The sequence below is a fragment of the Chiloscyllium plagiosum genome, chromosome 5, assembly GCF_004010195.1.
Source record: "Chiloscyllium plagiosum isolate BGI_BamShark_2017 chromosome 5, ASM401019v2, whole genome shotgun sequence".
Lineage (NCBI taxonomy): Eukaryota > Metazoa > Chordata > Chondrichthyes > Orectolobiformes > Hemiscylliidae > Chiloscyllium > Chiloscyllium plagiosum.
This window is the reverse complement of record NC_057714.1, coordinates 49589131-49614848: the sequence shown is the minus strand read 5'-3', so window position 1 is coordinate 49614848 and position 25718 is coordinate 49589131. Positions and strand designations below refer to the sequence as shown.

The window sequence follows — 25718 nt, the reverse complement described above, 5'->3', positions numbered from 1 at the left end:
GGAAGAAGGAGGCTTATGTTTTGATGAGACAAGATGGTTCAGATGAGGCGATGGAGAGTTACAGATCAGCTGGGAAGTATTTAAAGAGAAAGTTAAGAAGGGCAAAGAGAGGACACAAGCAGTCTTTAGTAAATAGAATAAAGGAGAACCCTAAAGCTTTCTATAGGCACGTGAGGAATAAAAGGATGACTAGGGTAGGAATAGGGCCAGTCAAAGACAGAAGTGGGAAGTTGAGTATGGGCCCCGTGGAGATCGGAGAGGTAATAAATGAACATTTCTCATCAGTTTACACTCAGGAAAGGGAGAATATTTTTGAGGAGAAGAATGAGGTACAAGATATAAGGCTAGAAAGGATTGAGGTTAGTTACGAAGAGGTGTTATCCATTCTAGAAGGAGTGAAAGTAGACAAGTCCCCTGGGCCGGATAGGATTTATCTGAGGGTTCTCTGGGAAGCTAGGGAGGAGATAGCAGAGCCATTGGCTTTGATATTTGTGTCGTCATTGTCTACAGGGTTAGTACCAGAGGATTGCAAATATTGTGTCCTTGTTCAAGAAGGGCAGTAGAGATGACCCAGGTAATTATAGACCACTGAGCCTTCCTTCTGTTGTAGGAAAGGTTTTAGAAAGGATTATAAAAGATAAAATTTATAATCATCTAGCAAGCAACAATTTTATTTCAGATAGTCAACGTGGTTTCGTCAAGGGCAGGTCGTGTCTCACAAACCTCAGAGTTTTTTGAGAAGGTGACCAAGCATGTAGATGAGGGTAGGGCTGTTGATGTGGTATACATGGACTTCAGTAAAGCTTTTGATAAGGTTCCACATGGCAGGCTGTTGGAGAAAATGCAGAGGCATGGGATTGAGGGTGATTTAGCAGTTTGGATTAGAAACTGGCTTTCTGAAATAAGGCAGAGAGTGGTGGTTGATGGAAATATTCAGCCTGGAGTCCGGTTACTAGTGGTGTGCCATAAGGATCTGTTTTGGGATCACTGCTTTTTGTTATTTTTATAAATTACTTAGACACAGGCATAGGTGGATGGATTAGTAAATTTGCAGATGACTCTAAAGTCGGTGGAGTAGTGGACAGTTTGGAAGAATGTTACAAGTTGCAGGGGGACTTGGATGAACTGCAAAATTGAGCTGAGAGGTGGCAAATGGGTTCAATACAGCTAAATATGAGATGATGCACTTTGGGAAGAATAACATGAAGGCAGAGTACTGGGTCAATGGAAAGATTCTTGCTAGTGTAGATATGCAGAGGGATCTTGGAGTCCATGTACATAGATCCCTGAAAGTTGCCACCCAGGTTCATAGTGCTGTTAAGAAGGCATCCGGTGTGTTAGGTTTCATTGGTAGAGGGATTGAGTTCCGGAGCCATGATATCATGCTGCAATTATATAAAATGCTAGTGTGGCTGTACTTGAAATATTGTGTACAGCTATGGTCGCCATCTTTTGGGAAGGATGTGGAAGCATTGGAAAAGGTGCAGAGGAGATTTACCAGGATGTTGCCTGGTCTGGAGGGAAGGCCTTATGAGGAAAGGCTGAGACACTTGGGTCTGTTCTCATAGGAAAGAAGACGACTAAGAGGGGATTTGATAGAGACATACAAGATGATCAGAGGATTAGATAGGGTAGACAGTGAAAGTCTTTTTCCTAGGATGATGACGTCAGCTTGTATGAGGGGGCATAACTACAAATTGATGGGTGATAGATTTAAGACAGATGTCAGAGGCAGGTTCTTTACTCAGAGAGTGGTAAGGGCGTGGAATACCCTGCCTGCCAATGTAGTTAACACAGCCACATTAGGGAGATTTAAACAATCCTTGGATAAGCACATGGGTGATGATGGGATAGTGTAGGGGAACGAGCTGAGAATAGTTCATAGGTCGGCGCAACATCGAGGGTCGAAGGGCTTGTTCTGCGCTGTATTGTTCTTTGTTCTATGTTGTTAAAATATTGTATTTTCTTTCTCTCTGGACAAAATTAAATTTTCAATAGAAATTGACTTCATGACTTAGGAAATGTTTGTTTTTTTGGAAATGAAGAGTTGTTGTTGAAGAGTTGGAACTGTCTGATATTTAGTCTTGTACACTGGATTGAAGTGGCAATTTCCCTTCCTGTAGTTTACCAAGTAAAATCCAAATTTTGAGGGAAGTAAGGACGTTGGCCAAGCTCTTCAGTGTCTACGGTCTCACACCACCTAGTGGATGGCTGTGACATTATTGGTAGTCTGGAATCAACTGATTTTCAACTGATCTGCTGAAGACTTAAGAAAAATTGAAAGCAAGTTGTTTAAAAATTGAAGATGATGCTGTTTTAGTTATCAAGTAGTACTGCACAGAAACTTCTTGACATTTCTGAAACTGAATATTTCCTATTGAATTTATTTCCTAAAGCGCATTGTCTATAGACAGACTTGTTTTACTTACCTACAGCCTCTGATTCTCTCTAGGGATAAAAAAAAACTTCTGTTTGTTTTCATTTTTTTTGTTGTGAGAAACTCTGATGCACTAAATTAGTGGCTTTATCCATTTTAACTTTAACATGCTGATATGCAAATTTTATTACATTGTTCCTTTATTACATAATTTACAGTGACCATATTCCATGTAATTTTTGAGGTTTATGCTGTTTGATAGAACTTCACTGTTTCTGTATTCTCATTTCCTTTAATGGAGACCCAGCTGTTACGTAATTCCTGCAATGAAGCCACTGCTTGGTTATCACCTTTTTTTAACTTTATTCATTGGATGTGGGATTTGCTGGTATCAGACTCTCATCCTTAATTGAGTTGACTTGGGGCCATTTCAGAAGTTAGCCAAATTATAATGGGCCTCAAGTTACATGTGGACGAGACAGGTTGCAGGCAGCAAATCTCCTTCCCCAAATGCATTAGTGAACCAAATGGGTTTTATGACATGGAAAAGATTATCAGTTAATATTCTAGATTTATGTATTTATTTAACTGAATTTAAATTCCTCAGTAGGCATGGTAAGATTTAAACTCTTATCTTCAGATCATTGATCCATGCTTCTGACAAGTAATGAATTCAGTACTGTAACAAATGTGCCACCATTCAGCATATCACAAAATGTTGGCTTCACTCAGTAGACATTTAGACAATATGAACACCTAAGTTTGAGAGAGCGGATATAATTTATTATGTTAGACATGAAGGTATCTTTGGATCATGTCAGTTGGTCTTCAATATTGATTCTTAAAGCAAAACAGCTAAGAATAAAAAATAATTTAATGTTTGTACGTGTACCTTCTCAATTAAAATGTTTCAGTTATTTGATTTTGTTGAAATGGCTTGTTTGTGCTCTTAAATGTTAAAGGTTTATTGCAAGTTAAAATGAAAAACAAAAATGACTTATTTGTAAGTTATTTGACAAAATCCTGATTGCATCCTTCTTTTAATTGCAGATTTGTTTTGACTTTTTAATCAATACTGTCTTCCCTTCCTTGTAATTTTGTATTCCATTTTTAAAATACATATTACACACACATCCCTGCTCCATCTCCTTAACCCCCCCCCCCCCAAACACAGACACAGACACGCGCACGCACACACACACGCGCACACGTTCTCTTTCAGTGCCTTTCTCCCACACTCCTCTTCTTTTTGAAAGATTACAGTTGTGGTAAACAGAGGAATAGATTTGGCATGCACCATCACTTCAGTTGTAAAGTATTAATGCTCTTTTAGAAAAGCTTGTCAAAATAAGAAATCACCAACAGGAAATATTTCTGGCACAGATACAATATAGTCTGCTATACTATGAACACTGCACACAAATTAATCTACAGGTGAAAAGTTCTGAATAACTAGCCATCCCTTAAAATAATTTCAGTATTTGAGATTTTATCAAGTTGTTAATATACCCTCCTGTCTTGGTTTTGTCGTAATGACATTATGCACATGCCCACTGCTATTCCATTGATTTTAAAATAGAACTTTATTTTTCTAATTATGCTACACAGTTAATTGTCAGTAAATCAGGTCCATTTTGCTGGGGATTTGTTTGATATATGTACCAGTCTCCTGCATGTGACTTACGTGGAACTTTCAGCTCCTTTGCAAGCAGCTTCAAGATTGCACATGAGCAAATAGTTAAAATTTGACTAAGTGAAAGTTGATAAACTTTGCTGATTATTCAAAATGCTGTTCGTTGACCTAACATTGGGTCAAGTTTTCTAAGGAGAGACATTCACACTTTGCCACTTCAAGCATTTTATGACTTCTCTTCCCCATAGCTCTCCATTTCTGGCTTAAATTTATAATTTTGGTACCTTCAGAAATGCACAGTGTACCTGTTAAAGAAGCCTTTCCACTTGGTGCAGGAAGTTAAACTGCACCCTTTTATACAGGCGTAACTCCCACGTTTGAGGTTTGAAGGGCCAAAACTATTTTGACAAAGTTTAGAAGATGTGTATGCTAGGTGGGTGGGTGAGGGAGTAGAATGGCAGATGCAAAGTGTGGTGGTGGATACACTACTGACTAGGAGTAGATGGTCCATATGAATGTTTAGTCAGTTTCATAGTAAGTTTTAATTCCTCTAACCTTTCCTTGGTAACTATTTAAATAAATTATAACTCTCCAGTCTCCTACTTTTACTGAGTTCTAGATGCTGTTGTGGTTCTGTTCGCCGAGCTGGAAGTTTTTGTTGCAAACGTTTCGTCCCCTGACTAGGCAACATCATCAGTGTTTGGGAGCCTCCTGCGATGCGCTTCTTTGATGTTTCCTCCGGTGTTTATAGTGGTCTGTCCCTGCCGCTTCCGGTTGTCAGTTTCAGCTGTCCGCTGTAGTGGTTGGTATTCTTGGATCCCCCCAATGTGTTTGTTAATGGAGTTTGTGGATGAATGCCATGCCTCTAGGAATTCCCTGGCTGTTCTCTGTCTGGCTTGCCCTATGATAGTAGTGTTGTCCCAGTCGAATTCAAAGCGGCAGGGACAGACCACTATAAACACCGGAGGAAACATCAAAGAAGCGCTTCGCAGGAGGTTCCCAAGCATTGATGATGTCGCCTAGCCAGGGGACGAAACGTTTGCATCAAAAACTTCCAGCTCGGCGAACAGAACCACAACAACGAGCACCCGAGCTACAAATCTTCGCACAAACTTCTAGATGCTGTATAATTGCCCATCAGAAGCAGAACTTCTCAAAGTTACTGCATTGTCAGTGCATTAGGACTTGAGAATTTCTGTGAAAATATCAGGGTACTCTTACTATCTGAAGACCAGAAGATCTGGGCTGTGATGTACTGTGATCATTGCCTCCAACGTAAGTATTGAAGGAATTCTCTCACGTGAATTCTTTCTTTTCCTACTAGTATTTGATGAATTATGCTATTTCTGCTTCTGTCTTTAAGTTGGAGACAAACGTACTGTATGTAATTCACTTGGACGTAGAAAAACGTTTTGTCTTTTGGATAAATATCTCAACAGGATAGTGTTTAGCAGATTAACAAATTATCGATATTTTCAATACTGCCTGATTATTCAAAATGCTGTTTCCTTCAGCATATATAATGAAATTTGAGTGGATATGTTAAGCCAAATAAACAGCAGACCCAAGAGTTGGGAGCAGTTTAGAATTTGGCAGAAGTGGAAATTACACCATATAAGATTAAGTTTTTGGAGAAATAAAAGATTGTAAAAACTGCAGTAGGTAATATTCACTAAAGATTAGTGAAGACAAATGTTGGTCCCTGACAGTCAGTAATGTGGAACAAAGAGATGACAGACTAATTAAATACATGCATTGGTCCTGTCTTCACAAAGGAAGATGTAAACGCTAACAAAACTGTTGGGGAACCCAAGACATAAAGTGAGGAAGGAACTGAAGGAAATTGGCATCAGTAAGAAAATAGTGGTGGGGTAATCAAAGGCCAATTAAATCCCCAAGGCCTGAAAACATACATCCCAATGTACTTAATAAGATGCCCAGAAATAGTGGATGCATTGGTGGTCATTTTTTGACTTTCCATAGATACTCTGGACATTTTCTATGGATTAGAGAATAGCAAAGAAAACATTACTACCCTAAAGAAAAGGGGTGGAGAGAGAACCAGGAATTAGAAGTCAGTTAATGTGACTGCAATATCGGTAAAAGTGATAATGTTTATTATGAAAGATTTAATGTCAGAGCACTTGGAAAACAGTGACAGTTTAAGACAGTGTCAGCATGGATGTTTGGAAGGGAACTCATGCTTGACAAATTTGCTGGAATTTTCAATGATTAGAGTTAAGGTGGGAGAGCCAGTGCATGATTTTTACTTGGGCTTTGTGAATGCTTTTGATAGGATCCCACAAAGAAGATTGGCATGTAAAATCAAAGTGCACAGAATTGGGCTTAGTGTACTGACATGTATAGAGAACTGTTTGGCAGACAGGAAACGATTGGAATAAACAGGTATTTTTCTGATGGAAGGCTGACTAGTGGAGTACTGTAGGGATCCGTGCCTTGACCCCAGCCATTTACTATATATGAATGATTTAGATAAGCAGACAAAATATAATATCTTCAAGTTTGCATATGACACAAAGCTGAGTGGGTAGGTGAGCTGTCAGGAGGATGCAGAGATTTTGCAGTTTAATTTGCACAAGCTGAATGGAAAATTCCATAACTGACGTGGTGTAATGTGGATGATTGTGAGGTTATTCACTCTGTGAGCAAAAACAGTAAGGCAGATTATTTTTTGAATCGTAATAGAATGATAACGGGGAGGTGCAGTGAGACTTGGGTGTCATTGCATACCAGTTGCTGAAAGTCAGCATGTAGGTGCAGTAGGCCATAAAGAAAACAAATGGATTGTTGGTCTTCATTACAATACAATTTTAGTATAGGAGCAGGGATCTCTTGCTACAGTTTTACAGGGCCTTGATGAGGCCAAGTCTGAAGAATTGTGTTTTTGTTTCTTTATCAGAGCAAGGATGTTCTAGCTGCAGAGCAAGTGTAACTAAGGTTTAACGGACTGATTCCTGGGATGGTACGACTGACATATGAAGAGAGACTAGATCAGTTAGGACTGTAATCATTGGTGTATAAAAGATTGAGGGGTGATCTCATTGAATCCTATAGAACTCTAACTGGACTAGACAACGTAAACTCTGAATGGATGCACTCAGTGATTGGGGTGTCCAGAACCAGGGGTAACAGTTTCAGGATATGGGGAAGACCATTTGGACTGAGATGAGAAATTTCTTTACCCAGAGTGATTAGCGTGTGGAATTACTGCCACAGAAAGCAGTTGAGGCCAAAACATTGAACATTTTTGAGAGAGAATTAGACATGGATCTTGGGGATAAAAAGGATGAAAGGATATGGGGAGAAAGCGGGGACAGGGTACTGAGTTGGATGATCGACCATGATCATATTGAATGGCAGAGCAGCCTCGTGATCGAAAGCCTGCTCCTCCTTCTGTTTTCTATATTTTTAATGTTTCTATGACAGTTCTCTGCAAAGGAACATTTGCTTCAAATGTTCAAGACTCAATGAAATAATTAATCAATGTTCCTTGGTACAATAAGTTAAAACAAGTTTTGTTTATCTTATAGACAAATATCATGGTATTGATCGAATTAAACTTTAGGTATACGTAAGACACAATTCATTACGTCACCCATTTCATTTAACTGTTATTCTTGTCCTGTTACAGGTATGGACTCTTGTTGTTGGCTATGTGTTGGCAGTTTCGTTTAAGTGGAATACAAAAACTGAACGTTTTCTGAAAACTATCTCTGTTCCAGTTTGGATAGTGCTTCTCTTTTATTTAGGTAGGAACCATTTATTTTGATTAGTACATGCCAGGTACAAGACTCTTTTTAGTCTTGTATAAACACAGAACCGTGGATGCTGGAAATCTGAAATAAAACCGAAGAGTGCTGGAGAAACACACCCTGTAAGAGTGACTGGACTTGAAAAATTTCTTAGATTACATTAGATTCCCTACAGTGTGGAAACAGGCCCTTCAGCCCAACAAGTCCACACTGACCCTTCGAAGAGCAACCTACCCAGACCCATCTCCCTCTGACTAATGCACCTAACACAATGGGTGATTTTTGCATGGATGATCCACCTGACCTGCACATCCTTGGATTGTGGGAGGAAACTAGAGCACCTGGAGGAAACCTACTCAGATGCTGGGAGAATGTGCAAATTCTGCACAGTCACCCGAGGCTGGAATCAAACCCGGGTCCCTGGCGCTGTGAGGCAGCAGTGCTAACCATTGGTGAAAGATGCTAGAGATCAGAGTCTAGGTTAGAGCAGTGCTGGAAAAGCACAGCAGGTCAGGCAGCATCCAAGGAGCAGGAAAATCAATGTTTCAAACAAAAGCCGTTCATCAGGAATGAGCACTACTCCAATCTAACCATTGAGCCACCATGCTGCCCTTTTATTAATTCTGTTTTTCTCTCAACAGTTGCTGCAAGACCTGTGTTTCTCTTGCACTCTTTGGTTTTGCTTCAGACCCATTTTAGTATTGGTTTAATCTTTGTCAAGCAGCAGCTTGAATATCTCTAAAAATTGGAAACCAAAGGAAAGATGGGTGGGAGAATTTACATGAGTGATCTGCAGTGCCTTGAGATAGTAGGGAACAATATGTATTTTTCAAGGGTTCTCTGAAATTTTCTCAAGGGCTACCTTTTGATTTTTGGGGACTACTTTTTTGTTTAGAAAGAACTCCTTTCTCATTCTCACTAACTATATTTTTTTGGATATGATAGACTGAACATCTCTCCCATATCAGCATATCCTGGCCTTGAACACTCCTAGCAACTCATTTACCTCTTTCCTTCCCTTCCTACCCTGCTTGCTGCTAGTCCACTCTGTGGCAGTGCTGTTTGTTTAACAAGGTTATGCTGTCTATGGCTTTTTTTCAGAGAGGTCGTAAAAGCAACGATTCTGAAAAGTCTGGCTTTGGATGGGATATAGGGCCAGTTTGATTATAGCTAACAGATACTGCCTTAGGAAAAAGGCTTTCAAGTTTTTAGAAAGAAAACTTGTACAATGAAAGGGGAGTGGTCAGTTCTTCCAGCTCAGCTTTTCTCTGGTTTGTTTTGGTTTTGGCAGTCTGGCTATTCACTGAAAGCAGTCCGGCAGCTTGAGACTGCTGGTCCAAGAAACAGCTACATGAAAGAGGGTGTTCTATGCTGCTATCTGTCTTGCTGTCACTCGCTCATCCCTCCCCGTCCCCCCACCGCTCGCTCTTTCTGCAACCCCCTCCCCCCTACCTTTTTCTGTAAGAGCCTGTGTTACCTTTAGTGCCAAGGAGTGTTTATCAGGATTGGTGCAAGTATTTGCAACAGCACTAAATTGGGATAATCTGTTGGGTTTTCGGAGAGGCTAAGTTATTCTATATTGTGTTCTCTTTTGTTTATGTTTCATTCAGTAATCTTCCAAATAAATTCTGTTTTGTTTAAATCTAAGTGTTTGAGCACCTGCAGTACTCTTAGAATATCTACTCTATATCTGCTTAAAATAACTGGCAAAGTTAGTGTCTGGGCTACTTTTTTGAAATGTTTTGAGGGGATTTGGCCGTGTCCATAACAACTTGCTGATTATGTTTTTCTCTCCACGCATGGGAGCACTGTTCTGAGGAATAGTCACTGGACTTGATACATTAACTCTAATTTTTCTTCACAGATGCTGCCAGACCTGCTGAGCTTTTCCAGCAACTTCTGTTTTTGTTACAGATTTACAGCATTCACAGTTATTTTCATTTTTATTTAGTCTGTAATTGTAAGAACAGATCCTGACAAATTCTGTCCATTGTACTCCAGGGTACTGTTCTCTGGTTGCCTCAGTATTTGAATTTGTCCCAGTGTTTTTGGGAATGTTGCGCACAGGTTTTCCTACTGCTTCAATGTTATTTTGGTGCTGGATGGCAGTGGTGCAATTCTGCTAGTATTCTCTCGGCTCTGGTGAATTAAAGGGAAAGTTTTCTTTCTCAGAAATGCAAGCTAAAAGCAAAGTATTTTCAGGATAAACTATAACATGATTCTCTAAGTATTAAAAAGAATTACGATTTATAATGAAAGAAAATGCTGGAGAAACTCAGCAAGTCAGCATCTATGGAGAGTGAAACAGTTAACGATTTGAGTTCAAACACACTTTGCAACTCCAGTTTAAAATTTAAAATTCAGACTCTTAAAAATTGTACCTATTAATGTCCTCTTTTAATTTAAATAACAAATGGCTAAGACTATTTAGATAATGTAAACTCTGAGTTACACTCTTAGGTTTCAAATGAACAATAAACTAACAGTGCCTTAGAACCTTTAAAATTTCATCTTTTTTGAGTATACTTTTTTTTTTAAGTGTTTAAACAAACAAATTAAAAAATCTGGTTGAGCTAACTAGTGAATAAGGACTGACTCCGAATGGAGTTGATGGCAGACTGAACATTATAAATACAGCTAGCAATACTGAGGTACCCGTTTTTTTTAAATGCAGATTGGAACAATTGAAGAAGGTTTAGAAGTTTGAACTTAAGTACTACTTCATTTATGTTATTTTTCACGCTTGAACTTTTATCAAAAGGACAGGAAATTATGAGATGATAATAGCTCAAGTTTTCTTTCTGACTATCCTGGTAATGCATGATGCACCAATAACAGAATTGTTAATTAATCATAACAATCAATCTCTGATTTTTCTTCTAGAAGATGCAGATGAGAAATTTGGAAAATTTTGGGAACTAGAGATCAGAAATCACCACCTCCCATGCACTAGCTATGTCATAATTTACTTCTTTACTGTATCTCAAAATATTAATTTTCTTAACTCCAATTCTGATGTGTAAAGTTTGAAACAGCATAAAATTTAGAAAATTACTTTGCAGCACTTTTCCAAGAATTCCCTTTTTGTCTTTAAATGCTTTTGGAGTCTTAATATCATTGGAGTTTTTTCCCTTGAAGTCCTTGGTTTCTTCAGACGCTTTTGAGCTGCTACTTCTAGCTAATTTGGATTGTGCAATTTGTCTAATTTACTAAAACATAGGCTCAGGTTCAAGAGGTGTGTAGTAGCATCTCTGAACAGATTGATTAAAAAATAAACCAACAAGGGTTTTTGTGCTGTGGAGTAATGTCCTTACCTCTGAGCCAAGAGGCCCAGGTTCAAGTCCCACCTGCTCCAGAATTATAACATTTCTGAATAGGTTGATTACAAAATACCTAATACCAACCTATCAACTTTACTACGAGATCTTTTAGCAATTTCTGCTCAAAATTTATTGACTAGCTCAAGGGATAGTTTCAGAATCTTTCATAAGAGGTGATGGCTTTTGTAATGGTCAGCGGCTTGGTGTTGAAAATATGATTATGGTTTCACAGAACTCTGCAAACGTGCAAAATATATATTGTCTTTTCTTTAATCAGTCGTTCAATACATACAATTTTAATTAACATGCTTCTAGAAAACATTTAACTATTTCTATTACACTATCTGGAACCTTAACCAGCTCATAATTTGGTTTCTGATTCCAACTTTTTTTGTCGATTCAAACATGAGCTGGAACCCCGATCATTGCTGTAATTCACTCAGCAGTGATGTTCTCTTATGCTGATATAATTATACTTATAAATGTTGACTCACCTCTCATGTAATTACTTATCCATCCTGGATTTCCATTCATTCTGCTTTAGTCTTTCAAATAAGACTTCATCAAAAAGGACCTTTTGTTAAGGTCTAAGAACATTAAAATCATTGAGACTCCAGGAGAGGATGTGGGAGAGTTCCAGCAAATCTTTCACTTATACATTATACATCTAAGTGAAATGTTACGTCAATGCTATTTGTTGGTTAAGTTATTACTGTTGTGCTTCTCAAAGTTATAGGCCGTGTGCTTTAATTTTCCTTCCTAGCCACCTCCAACACTCTAGGTTATAAATCACCTAATCAAAGAGTTGTGATCATCTTCATTTATTTCAATTTTTCAAGATGATGCTCCTCATTGATCTTGAAATGCTTGACATTAGTTGTAGTATAATAAAGGAAGTTACGATGGATGTTCAGATTCAATTCTTAAAATCTTTTCTCTGTAGCATCGATTGCTGGCAGTTGGCGTATTCCAGTTTTTGTAGTGATTGTCATTCTTCTGGTTATGGGAGCAATTCAGGAGGAGAAAGGAAACGATACTGGTAAGTTGATTTCATATGATATACAGCACACTTTCTATTTAAATCTCTAACAGATGCTCCATTTATTTGTATTGAAACTTTGCATTCAGAACATCAAATAGCATCCACAGTGAGTTTTTCTTTTATTCCCTTCAGTTTACAATTCATACCTGTAAAGCTTATTTTCCATTCCTGTATGTACATGCATTTATCTCACCAAGTTTCATGTCTGATCTGTAACAGTATGGACGTTTTACAATGCAGCACTGGACATCTGAGTCATTGGTTTACCGTGAGCTAATAAATTAAATTGCAAATGTATTAGATAATATTCTATGGCATTTACTAGTGTTTTGAGAATTATGTGCCACAATTCTTTCTATTATGCTGTGAAAGCAATGAGTATATATTCCTATAGTTAAGTTTAATTCCTTACCAGCTTTAAAGCTGAGAATATATAATACATGTTTGTTTGTTTCTTTTTACTAATTGAAGTTGGATATTTGAGTCTGAGTAAGGTCTGTGCTTTTTAACTGAAGTGAAGGATAATCCTTCTTGGCACGGGAAGTTGATCCTTCTGATTGAGCAGAACTGAGATCTAGCTCCTGAAGTTCAGCAATGGAGCTATGAAACTTGGTAGTGTAGGAAATTCTTTTGATTAGATTATATTATTTACAGTATGGAAACAGGCCCTTTGGCCCAACAAGTCCACACCGCCCCGCCGAAGCGTATACCACCCATACCCCTACATTTACCCCTTACCTAACACTACGGGCAATTTAGCATGGCCAATTCACCTGACCTGCACATCTTTGGACTGTGGGAGGAAACTGGAGCACCCGGAGAAAACCCACGCAGACACGGGGAGAACGTGCAAACTCCACACAGTCAGTCGCCTGAGGCGGGAATTGAACCCGGGTCTCTGGCGCTGTGAGGCAGCAGTGCTAGCCACTGTGCCACCGTGACGCCCATTTGATCTATCCAACCTGTTGAGAGGAAGCCTCAACTTAGTCAAAAAGGATTTAAAAAGTGATATTTGACTCAGAAGTTCATTTTTGTGTTTTTTTTTTAAAGGAGCGTGTGGACCTGATGACATTTATGGCATCAAATGACTGGGAGCATTGGTTATGACTTTCCAGATGACCAAATAAACAATAAATTTGCTCTCTGTGATTAGGGTTCTGAAGGTTAACTCCATGTTTGCTCCATTTCTGAACATGCCAATCAGTTATTAGTTAGAAATGAACCTATTCTAGTTATGATTAACAAAATACAAATGATAATTATCATGAAACAAATAACTGCAGGTGGTGGGCCTGAAACAAACAAAAATCAAATGGAGGTGCAGGTGTTGGACTGGGACGGACAAGGTCAGAAGTCACACGACATCAGGATATAGTCCAACAGATTTATTTGAAATCACAAGCCATTGGAGTGCTGCTCCTTCGTCAAGTGACAGAGCAGCGCTCCGAAACCTTGTGATTTCAAATAAACCTGTTGGACTATAACCTGATGTGGTGTGACTTAAAACAAAAAAAAAGAGAAATTGCTGGAGAAGTTCAACAGGTCTGTCAGCATTTTTAGTAATTAGAGTGAGATATAGAAGTTTTGTTTTTCATACTGAACTTGTTTTTCTGCTGTGCCCTTTTAGCCTTTGCCCTTTCCGCTGCTGTTGCCGTCCCTTTTCCCTTTCCTCTTGTTTTTATTGAAGAACATTTAGGCCATAGAAAAGTATATTTCCTCTTAATAATCTTTCTGAAGCTAGAGTTATTTTGGAACACTAAAGCGTGTAGTCAGTGTACTGTACATTATTAAAATTGTAGTTTTTAAAACAACAAAAACTCTAGAACCCCAATTGCATTGCTTTGTTGCTAAACTGTCCTATCTTGTAGAATGTGCTTCGTTCTGTTTGATGTCTGCTGTTCTATTCAGAATGTTTGGCTTTTTTTTGACTGACTTGTTCTTCTTCCCTATAGGTTTGGAGCTGCCTGCTCATGTGATACAAATTATTGTACGCACTATTAATATGGCAGTATCCATGACTGGATTCAGCCGTCCCCAAGAGGGTCCCCATCAGTCAAAAGGATTATCAGGTGACACATTTTCATGTTTGAAGTAATTTGGGAAATTAATAATTTACAACATTGTTCTCTAGCTTTGTTAATAGCAACCTTGGTTGCAAAGTTTATACACCCAGGCCCCTTTGTACATCAGCATTTCTTAATACTTCACAATTTAAATAATGCTCTGCCATTCTGTCTTTCCTACCAAATACTTAATGCTTAACCACGTGCTGGAGCTGTCCAGGGCAGAATACCAAAATAGTACCCTCTTTCCCTTTGTCCTTTATAGTGTCCTTTTCCCGTCTGTATAAGGATAATTGCAGATTTTTCAGTATAATATATTTCCATGATTATATTGTAACCAAATAGATTTTTTTTTTCTTTGAGGCATGTGCATGACTCTGGTTAGTGCTTTAGCAGTATAGTGTATCATTATTACCAGCCTATTTTTTTAAACTCTTCACCATCTTTCCTCCATATATTGTAGCCAGAGATATCAAGTGACCATTCTATCTCTTGAATGAGGCAGTGACTCAACATGTCTCCATTCTTGTCACTATAAAATTAGCCACCATGCCTTTTGTTCCTTCCATCTATGTCATTGATATACATTCCAAAAATGTTTAGACATAACACTGACCCTTGTGGGACCCTACTTGTCATGTCCTACTCAACTGAAAGACCCATTTATCTGCACTACTGCCAGCGAGACAGTCTTCTGATGCTAGTGTATTACCCTACATCATGAACTTCTATTCTGCACAGTAACCCTTTGTGTCATCTTGTCAAATATCTTTGAGAATCCAAGTACAGTATATATCCGTGTTTCCCTATATCCACAGCATGTTACTCCTTCAAAGAATTCTAATTGGTGAACTGTTACTTCCGTTTCACAAAATCATTCTGACTCTTCTTGATTACCCTGAGTTTTTTTCATGTGTCCAGTTCTAACTTCCTTAATAATTGATTATAAACCTTCCCTATGACAGACATAAAACTAAATAGCCTATGGTTTCCTGTTTTCTGCCTTGATCCCTTTTTGAATGGAGAGATTATATTTCATACTCTCCAATCCTTTGAAAACTTCCTGGTGAATCTGCTACATTACTTAATCTCTTTTAAATGCTAGCATGAAGTCCATAAGGATTTGGATGCTCATCAACCTTCATCTCCATCATTTTGCTCAGTCCTGCTTCCTTATTAATTGCAATTCCAGGATGTTCCTTTCTTTCAATTTCCTTGACAGCTGCCTTCAACCCTCAGAGTAAAATAATTCCTCTTCATGTTGGACTTTAATAGCCTTCCCATTTTTAAATTGTTCTCCTGGTTTTAGATTCCCCAACCAGCTGGAAACATCTTATTTGCATCTGTCCAGTCTATTCCTTTAAGTGTTCTGTAGGTTTTAATGAGATCACCTCTCATTCTTCAAAACCCTAGAGAGTACAAACCTCTTTTGTCCAATCTCTCTTTCACAGAACATTGCCAGTATTTCACTCAAGTCTGGTGAACATCTGAAACAAAAACAGAAATTGCTGGAGAGCCACAGAAGGCCCTAAAGAAGGGTCACTGGACCCGAAATATTGACTCTGCCTTCTGTCTACACATGCTGCCAGGCCTGCTGAGATTCTGCAGCAACATCTGTTTTTATTTCAAATTTCCAGGGTTCTTTGTTTTTAGTCTGGTGGGCCTTTGTTATACTGCCTCTATGGCAACAATATCTTTCCTGAAATGATGATGACTGAGACTGCGCTGTACTCTAGTTGAGGTCTAACCAAGCTCTTGCGCAATTGAAGAAAGACTTCACTACTCCTATACTCAAATCCTTCTAGATAAACTCTGGATCAATGGTGCCGGAAGAGCACAGCAGTTCAGGCAGCATCTGAGGACAGGCAAAATCCGAGGACAGGCAAAATCGACCTTTCTGGCAAAAGCCTGATGAAAGGCTTTTGCCCGAAACGTCGATTTTTGCCTGTCCTCTGATTTTGCCTGTCCTCGGATGCTGCCTGAACTGCTGTGCTCTTCCGGCACCATTGATCCAGAGTCTGGTTTCCAGCATCTGCAGTCATTGTTTTTACCTCCTTCTAGATAGAGGCTAACATTCCATTAACTTTCATGCACCTGCATGTTAGCCTTCAATGCTTCATTGACACAGGCATAATTCCTTTTGTACGTACACACTTTTCCAACCGCTTACAATTTAAGTTTAAAATACAAGTCTTAGACTCGCTCTTTCTTTCAAACCAAATATAAAATTCTCTCCTATTGTAATTTCTGCTACCCAGAGATACCTTTTACTCTCAAGTCATTAATTAATCCTGTCACATTATACAATGCCAAGTTTAATGGAACTTACTCTCTGGTAGGTTCCATCATATTCAGCATTAAGAAACTATCTCAAAAGCATTTTCTGAACTCCTCAATGAGGCCACTATTGCCAGTATGATTTGTCTTCCAGTTTATACATAAATTAAAATCACCTATAATATTCCCATCCTTTTATCACAAGCACCCAATGCTTCCTGTAAGCTTATTCCTACACCATGGCTTCTTTTTCCCTCTTAAACCTTATCTCCATTTGATACCTGAAAAAAATGGAACATGTTTAACAAAACCTTTTGTCCTGTTTCTGAAAAATCTTGGATTTAACAACTGGGTAATTCACGTTTTTGTTAGTTGAGGTTTGACTGTTTGCAGTTGTATAAGACTCTGGTACGGCCGCATCTGGAATATTGTGTGCAGTTTTGGTCGCCATACTATAGGAAGGATGTGGAGGCATTGGAACGGGTGCAGAGGAGGTTTACCAGGATGTTGCCTGGTATGGAAGGAAAATCGTATGAGGAAAGACTGAGGCACTTGGGGCTGTTTTCACTAGAGAAAAGAAGGTTTAGGGGTGACTTGATTGAGGTGTACAAGATGATTAGGGGGTTAGATAGGGTCGACAGTATGAACCTTTTCCCGCGTATTGAGTCGGGTATTACAAGGGGGCATAGCTTTAAATTAAGGGGGGGTAGATATAGGACTGATGTTAGGGGTAGGTTCTTCACTCAGCGAGTCGTTAGTTCATGGAATGCCCTGCCAGTAACAGTGGTGGACTCTCCCTCTTTATGGGCATTTAAGAGGGCATTGGATAGGTATATGGAGGATAGTGGGTTAGTGTAGTTTAGGTGGGCTTGGATCGGCGCAACATCGAGGGCCCAAGGGCCTGTACTGCGCTGTATTCTTCTATGTTCTATGTTCTATAATGAAATTGAGGACGTTCTGAGGACTAGATTTATTAGTATCAATGTGCCAACGTCATTTATAGTCACTTGTAAAGGTCTCATTGCTAGATTAAATGTATAGTAATATTTTCTTTTTGTCATTAGATTCAGTTGAAACTAGAGACACCAGTCCTCCCTCCTCCTCATCGTCTGCCTCATACACTCCATTAGGAATACCAAGACCTGAAATTGTGTCTTTTATGAAGAAGAAGAAAACAAGTGACATCTATTTTGTGATGCTTGTCTGGGCCATTGCTGTTGTACAGATCTGGCTGAACCTTTGGATTCTTGAATTGCTCCCTGTACCAGTGGCTGGTAATATTTTGATCTTGTTACACTTCAATGTTAATTTGATTCTTCCTTTGTTCATCTCTCCTTCACTGTGCCATTGGTGACTATGGTGTTGGTCCTACAGGCCCTTACACTTTGGTCTTCCTCTTATATACCCTTCCATGTCTTTTTCCCTCTTCTGTTGTCTCACTTTAAAATCTACCACTTTTTTTCTTTCTTCTATTTTCCTCATTATTGGTACTATATAAATGAAGATTGTGATCGAGATAGGCTTTATGATCAATCATGTGGTGTTTAGAAATTTAAAATTTGTTCTGATTTATTGGGCAAATGAAAGTAATTTTTTTTTCTAGACATGGCTCTTAATGCTTAAAATGTGTAAAAATGAATTCAATAAGCATGTTATTGTTCTCTTTCTTGAGTTGCTTCTACTTTCCCCAGTCATGTGGACACTGAGACAATATTTAGGTAGTTACTCAGCTCTCCATTGCTAAATTTGTATTTGTTCATTTGTGCAGCATGGGCATTGCTGCCTGGCTGTCATTTATTGCTCTTCTCTAGTTGCCATTGAGAAGGTGATACTGAGCTGTCGTCTTGAACTGCTGCAGTACATGTATTGTAGATAGAACTACAATATTGTGTTAGGTAGGGAATTTCAGGATTTTGAGCCAACAACAGTGAAGGAACATGATGTTTCTAAGTCAGGATGGTGAGTGGCTTGGAGGCGATCTTACATGTGATGGTGTTCCCATGTATCTGTTGCCCTTGTCCTTCAAGATGAAAATGGTCATGGGTCTGGAAGGTGCTGTCTAAGAACTTTTGGCAGACTTTGGTACAATGATATACTTGCATATGATCCCTGAAATCTTTCTATTTTATGACCACCTCCAGTGAGGTGATTGTTTCGATAGACGCACCACTGAGCACGATCCCTCTGCAGTGATTCTTTGGTCTTCACGGAAGAGACGTTCATCTGCTTATTATAAGCCTCTTGACCAGATGTAGTAACTACCAGGAATGGGGCCATGAACAAAACTATGCCGGAGGCCCCAATGTTGCAGGAGCAAAAGGGATCTTTCTGAATTGGAAGGGGAGCCGTGTGATGCCTCCTACAAGGTTTATGGGGAATCACTAATTAATCTTCCCCTGGAACTTGTTAAGTATGCGTTCCCTGGGTAACAGGCAGTGGCCTCCCCACCTAGAACTATCACCCAAATCCTTTATAAAGCAGACCCATGTCCTGGTGATGGGGGTGGTGGGGTACTCATAGCAGACCCAGAGACCCCTTGTGGTGCAGTGGTAGTGGACTGTGGAGGCCTGGGCTCAAGTCCCACCTGTTTCCAAAGTATGTTATGATATTTTTGAACAGGTTGTTTAGAAAATTCAAAATATCATACAACAGACTCCGAGCCCTTGTGGAACAGTGTTCCTACATCTGAGCCAGGAGACCAAAGTTCAAATTCCAAATGCTTCAGAGCTGTCTAAAACATCCCTGAGCAGGTTGCTCTTGCTTAAAAAAAAAGACAGAGGGCTGTTCTGGTGCAGTGGTAATGTCCTACCTTTGGACCAGAAAATCTAGCTAGAGATCAGACCTACTCCACAAGTTTCATAATAGGCCTGAACAGGTTGCTTTAAAAATATCTACAAAATCGAGCAAGATGTTCCAAACATCAAGATGGTCCTTGTTAGAGTTCTAATTCAATGAGTTGATCACATTGCTGTTTTAAAAAACAAAAGATCCAAAATGCCTTTGTGATGCGCTGGTAGTGTCTGTGCCTCTGATCCATGAACCTGGGTTCAAATCCCACCTGCTCCTGATATGTAATGGCGTCTCTGAGCAGATTGATTGGAAAGTATCCAGAAACTCTGTCTTGGGCTGTGACTAGCCTGTGTATGCCACAAGAAGTGGCTGTGTTTGTTGTTCAACAATGAATAATGTTCCTTTCTAGTTGGGCTTCCTGAATTATTGTAGTGTCCATGCTAGTTTCCATTTTTAACGGTCTGAATATCTTCAGATTTGCTTCGCTAATGACCTAAGAACTATTGTCTGTGGAGTCTGCAGGGATAAACACTTCTTCCATTCCTCTTTTATTTTTCATCTCAACTCTGTTTGAGAATCACTTTCAGAATAAAAAGATCAGCTTCACATGCATACTGATGACATACTTTAGCCCTTCATTCCATAACACCAGCAAGTGACATGCACATTCCACAAATGAATACTTAGAAACAAAATGTTACTATTTCTAATGGGACAGTAGATTTATCGTATCTTAACAATAACTTACAGATCTATAACACATTTTCATAGGAAAGCCATAAAACCATAAGATATAGGAGCAAATTTTAAGAGTTCAAAAGAGATGTGCGAGGTGGGATTTTCATGCAGAGGGTGCTGAGTGCCTGGAATAGACTGCCAGAGGTATGTATTCTTGACCCATCTTTGTTTCTAATGCAGTTCTTCAGTTCTGAGAACTGAGTTCCTTCAACTTGAGTCTCTAAGATCCCTCCTGACTTTGCTAACATTTGGCTATGCCTTTTTGTGTATGCTTAGTACTTTGAATTCCCTCCTAAATCCTCCCTGATTCTCAAGCTCCCTCTGCTGAAAATCACTGATAATTTTGTATTTTGAATATTTTTATCTGATTATGTATCTGTGAAATGTATTGGGATGCTTTTGATTAGTGAGGCAATCAAGGAACACAGACAGTTGGCAGGAGAATGTAGTTGAGAAACATATCAGCCATGATCAAATGGCACAGCCAATTCAGTGTATTGAATGGTTTTAGAGCAAGAACGAAGAATAATACTGCACAGGAACAGGTGCCTCAGTCCTCAAAGCCTGCACCGACACATTTTTCTCTTCCATACTAAAATTATCTTCACTTACATGATCCGTAACCCTCTATTCCCTTCCAGTTCATGTTTATGTCCAGGTGCTTCTTGAATGCTGCTATTGTCTGTTTCCACCGCCACCTCTTGCAGTGTATTGCAGGCACTCAGCACCCTCAGCATGAAAATCCCGCCTCGCACAACTCTTTTGAACTCTTTTAAAATTTGCTCCCATATCTTATGGTTTTATGGCTTTCCTATGAAAATGTGTTATAGATCTGTAAGTTATTGTTAAGATATGATAAATCTACTGTCTCATTAGAAATCATAACATTTTCTTTTTAAGTATTAATTTGTGGAATGTGTGCGTCACTCACTGGTGTTACAGAATGAAGGCCAATACCCCTCTGATAATTAAAACTGAAACACCCAGAGAAGCTCGCCTCACCTTGTAATCTGATAACAGCATAACCCTACTTCTCACCTCCCAGTCTGTTATAAAGGAGTGGCTAAATGAAATGAAATCCTTTCACTCATTGTACCATCAACAAGTAACTATTTATCTAAGTCCAACAGTGAACAAATTAAGACCGCATCTCACGAGCTGAGCGATTTCTCTCTAACTATCTATTTCTGAACAAAACAAGATCCTAATAGGAAGCTGTTTGAATAAATACAAGAATTAAGAAAACTAAAACTTAGACTCTCAAAATTCGCACAGAATGTGTCTTCTGAAATGCTCTGCTGTCTCTCCAGTCTTCTGCTGATGCTGTCAGAATGTTTCCTCTAATTTATTCTATTCTGAATGCCTCTCTCCACTGAATTCTGGTGTCAGGAATATTATTTAAGAGTGCCATGTACCTTTAATAATAGATGGTGCTTTTTAGAGAGCTGGAGATTTCTGTGAGTGCAAGATGTTTTTCTCAGATGGTGGGTGTGCTCTAACTACAGATGGCAGTTGGCTCCCTCTTAATTTTCAAAATGCCCACATCATTTATATCCTTGATGACCTTTTTTTTTTACAATCAGATTGATTCTTGGTAGTCAAAATCATCAGGTTTAAATGTGATAGGTTTTCAGTATCTAACTGCTTGTTTAACTTAATTGGCTGATTCAAGCTAGTTATCAAAACTGTAAAACAAGTTTAAGGCTTTTCAATCACACAGTCAATTACAGCTACTTGCAGACATGTTTTAAAAATCTTCAAGCTTTGAAAAGCACTTTTTTCTCTTAAAGGGACCATGTACTCTGTCCTTCTATCATTTAAACAAACTCTAGCTTCCTACCTTCCACTTCATGAGTACTCTTACACAACCTTGTAAAACTGGCCAGCATATGTTGTCCATCCCTCATTGTCCATGCGAAGGTGGTGGTGAGCTGCCGCCTTGAACTGCTACAGTCCACCTGACATTAACTACAATGCCATTAGGGAGGAAATTCCAGGACGTAAGTCTGGTGAGAGTTAAGGAAGGGCAATGTATTTCCAAATCAAGATGGTGAGTAGCTTGGAGTGGAACGTGCAGATGGTGGTGTTCCCATATATCTGCTGCCCTTGTCCTTCTAAATAGAAGTGGTCGTGTGCTTGAAAGGTGGTCCCTGAGGATCTTTGGTGAATTTTTGCAGTGCATCTTGTAGATAATACACAGTGTTGCTACTGAGCATTGGTCGTAGAGGGAATGGATGTAGTACTAGTCAAGCAGGCTGCCTTGTCTTGAGTGTTGTTGCGTCTGCACTCATCCAGGCAAGTGGGGAATATTCCAGCACACTCCTGACTTGTACCTTGTAGCTGGTGGACAGGCTGTGGGGAGTCAGGAGGTGAATTACTGGCCTCAGCATTCTTAGCCTCTAACCCGTTCTTGTAGCCACTGTGTACATGTGGTGAGTCAGTTGAGTTTCTGGTCAATGATAACATCCAGGATGTTGATAGTGGAGGATTCAATGATAGTACCACAATTGAATGTCAAGAGGCAGTGGTTAGATTGTGCCTCATTTGTGATAGTCATAGTTTGGCATTTGTTACTTGCCACTTGTCAGCCCATTATTGTCCAGATGTTGGTGCATTTGACCATGGACTGCTTTTGTATCTGAGGAGTCCCAATTATTGCTGAACATTGTGCAATCATCGGTGAACATCCTGAAATATTAATGATATTAATCTAATCAAGCAGCAAAATTAAATTTGTTTTTGACTTTTAACTGCTATCTTCATGAAGTATTCTTAATCCTTTCTTTTTTGAAAACAGTCTGGGGTCTTAAGAAATTGGTTCTACGTTTTGGATTAATGAACTTTGCGGAGAGGCATATTAGTAAACACTGGAAGATACTGTCAACCTTTGTTAAAGAAAGACAGGATGCTTTGGCTCCAAGACCAATCCGAGGACTAGGAAAAATCATTGTTAAGGCTGACAGCAAGGTATGATTTATCAACTATTATCTTCTGACTAATCAAGATTGCCCTTTCTTTCTACCTCTTTCTTCGCCTGATTGGGTAGGGAAGATTCTTCTGTTATACACTGTTTAGAGATGCTCATAAAGGCTGACTGTTAACGTGCTTTCTTTTGTCCTCACTTTCCTGGCACTTGATTGATGCTATCTATATTGGCAAACTATTTTAAAACATTTTAAATGGCTGAAAATTAGTTTTTTTGAGATCACATTTAAGTACAGTTTGAGCAGTAATGAATAGATGCATGAATTGCTCTTATCCATCAATTGTCAGTAATGTTTTGGAAAATTGGCTTAAAATTGTCTTCATCTTTTCATCCTCTTCTCTCTTCCATGCTCATGTGGAAATTGTTCTTTGTCAATTTTAATTGAAAATTAAGATTGCAAATGATCAAAGCTAATTTTGAACTTATTATGCAGATTTTTGCATTTTACAAAATAATTACTGTTGCATTCATAGAATTGGGACATCTGTGGAAAAGTCCTGAAATTCAATCCAAAAATGGTACTGTGAATAACTTCTGACTAAAAAATTGTCACTGACTTTTCTTTTCAATTCATCTAAAATTAGTCTTCTTGCATCATAATCATGAGGAATAGAGAATAAATTGAGTTGATATATAATTTTGTCAGATGTTTTGTAGTTGTGTGTTCTAAGTATTTAGTTTTATTCACATTATAAAGAATGAAAATAAACTTTTAATATTTAATGTTAACACAAATATTCAGGTGTGTCAGAATGGACAATAATCGGCATTCAAGTTGTTGGTCCTAAAATCTAATATTTGCCTCTCATTCTCCATAAATACCCCATCCTGCATTTTCAATATTCTATAAAACAATTAAATCTAAACTAATTATGTAATTTGCTTCGATTGAACTAGGGTCTTCTCCCAAGTTTTAGGTTTACGGCAATGTAGCTAGGCTCAATTTTCTTAAATTTCTGCTTTAAGTAAACAATCTTTGAGTTTTAATCTCTACACGCAGCTTGAATGCCATAAGCTAAGTATTATCTTAGTTGCTCTTGTCTGCCTGTGCTTGGATATTCTTACTATAATACAGTCCTCTGTATCGACACACTAATCCACCTGAATGAGTCTGTGCTTTGTACAAACTTGACATCTGCTCAAACTACTGTCTGCCAATTTTTTTTGGATCATCCGGATATGTCCTGTAGCCTGGTGCCGTTTCGAATATCTTGCCACCTTTTTCCCTTCTATAATTCAATTATCTTGTATTTGTTCACATTAAATGCTGTTTGCTACCCATCGGTCACTTCCTAAATCTCTGCAGCTCCTTTCTAAATTTTCTTTCCTTTTTTGTCATATTGCCTTAAATTAATTCCCCTTTATACTTAGTATTTTCTGAATGTATTTTTCTTGATGTCTGTTTCAGTTCCCAAACCTTTCCTTAGTCTTTATTAGTGACAGTAATGGCAATAAAAACAGAAAATGCTAAAGTTACTCTGGTTAGACAGCATCTGTGGCGAGAGAGAGAGAACATTCAAGATGGATAACTCATTGTCTGAATTCCTTTCAGTACATCTCAGAACTTGCCTTTTGATCCATGTGCTTTTTGTGCTTGTGTGTGATGGTATCAAAAGCCTTACTGAAATCTAAATGCATAATGCAAAAATATTTCTATTGTCAAAAAAGTATCTTTTTGAACTGCCTTAAATTTGTTAGATCAAATTGATTTCACATAAGTTTGAGTTGACTTTGTGGTACCATAGATTTATGACATACAGCATACTTGAAGAGCTGACTTTGGACCTCTAGTTCCCAAAGCTTTCCATCGCTTACTCTTTTTTTTCTTGTATAGGTCTGTTTTTGACTAATTAATTGACATAATTAACGATATATGCATTATTATATTAAATGATTACGCTCATGAAAGAGAACTACATTGATCTTATTTTATCATGTAACAGTTACTATGCTTCTATATACACATTTTATGCCCTGTGACAGTCTAATCATTTATACACAGCAGATATTAAATTCACTGGTCTGTAATTTCCCAAATTTATCTCAATACTCCATTTTTCAGTTTGCTTATGTACTTTCTAATCCTCAGATGTTATTCTGTTTTCTAATCATTCTGTTAAAACAAACAGCGACTTTTGGTACAGGTAATATTTTCATTGGCTTTTTAGCTAAACTGTCTTCATTACATATGTTAATTGATTTTAGTAACTCTCCAATTCTTGTCTTTTCTTGAAAGCTATGGCATTGGCTTAATAAGCAGGTAACTAGCAGGTTGATATTTCAGATCCTACACTTGCTTTAATTTGTGTGCTCATTGATTAAGCATGGATTTTGTAATTTTCAACATTTATTGGACTAAACTTAGTTTCATTCTTTCAGCAAGGATTCTGGGTATATTTCAAAGCATTGTTTACTTAAGCTGTGGGAGGTCAGATTTGAATGTATGTCTTTGAATCAAAAAACAATTGGGGATAACAACATTAATTTTACTACTAAGTATTAATGTCATGAATTACTTCATTACTTGGTTGACTGACACACTTGTTTTCATGTATCTATTTTATTATTTAATCATTTAATGTACTATGCTTGAGTTTCTCTAAAGCCCATGATAGTCTATCTTGGTTATTTGTTGGAATTTTGTTTACTGTTTAAGATCAGATGTATACTGTTAACACTTCACTTTCTATTAGTTGCAAGGGTGTGTTGCTCCTAATTC

At 38.4% G+C, this 25718-nt stretch overlaps 1 protein-coding gene across 2 annotated transcripts in view; it reads left to right on the top strand.

Annotated features, from left to right (window-relative positions):
* Positions 1–25718, top strand: part of tmem245 (transmembrane protein 245) — a 120051-nt gene that overhangs the window by 17045 nt on the left and 77288 nt on the right. The window contains exons 2-7 of one of the 2 annotated variants that reach the window (XM_043690056.1): positions 7663–7780; positions 12047–12142; positions 14098–14214; positions 17550–17759; positions 22811–22980; positions 25236–25259. In XM_043690056.1, coding sequence (XP_043545991.1) covers positions 7663–7780; positions 12047–12142; positions 14098–14214; positions 17550–17759; positions 22811–22980; positions 25236–25259 — 735 coding nt within the window. The remainder of the gene's footprint in view (positions 1–7662; positions 7781–12046; positions 12143–14097; positions 14215–17549; positions 17760–22810; positions 22981–25235; positions 25260–25718) is intronic. The other variant, XM_043690057.1, reaches the window with a different exon arrangement.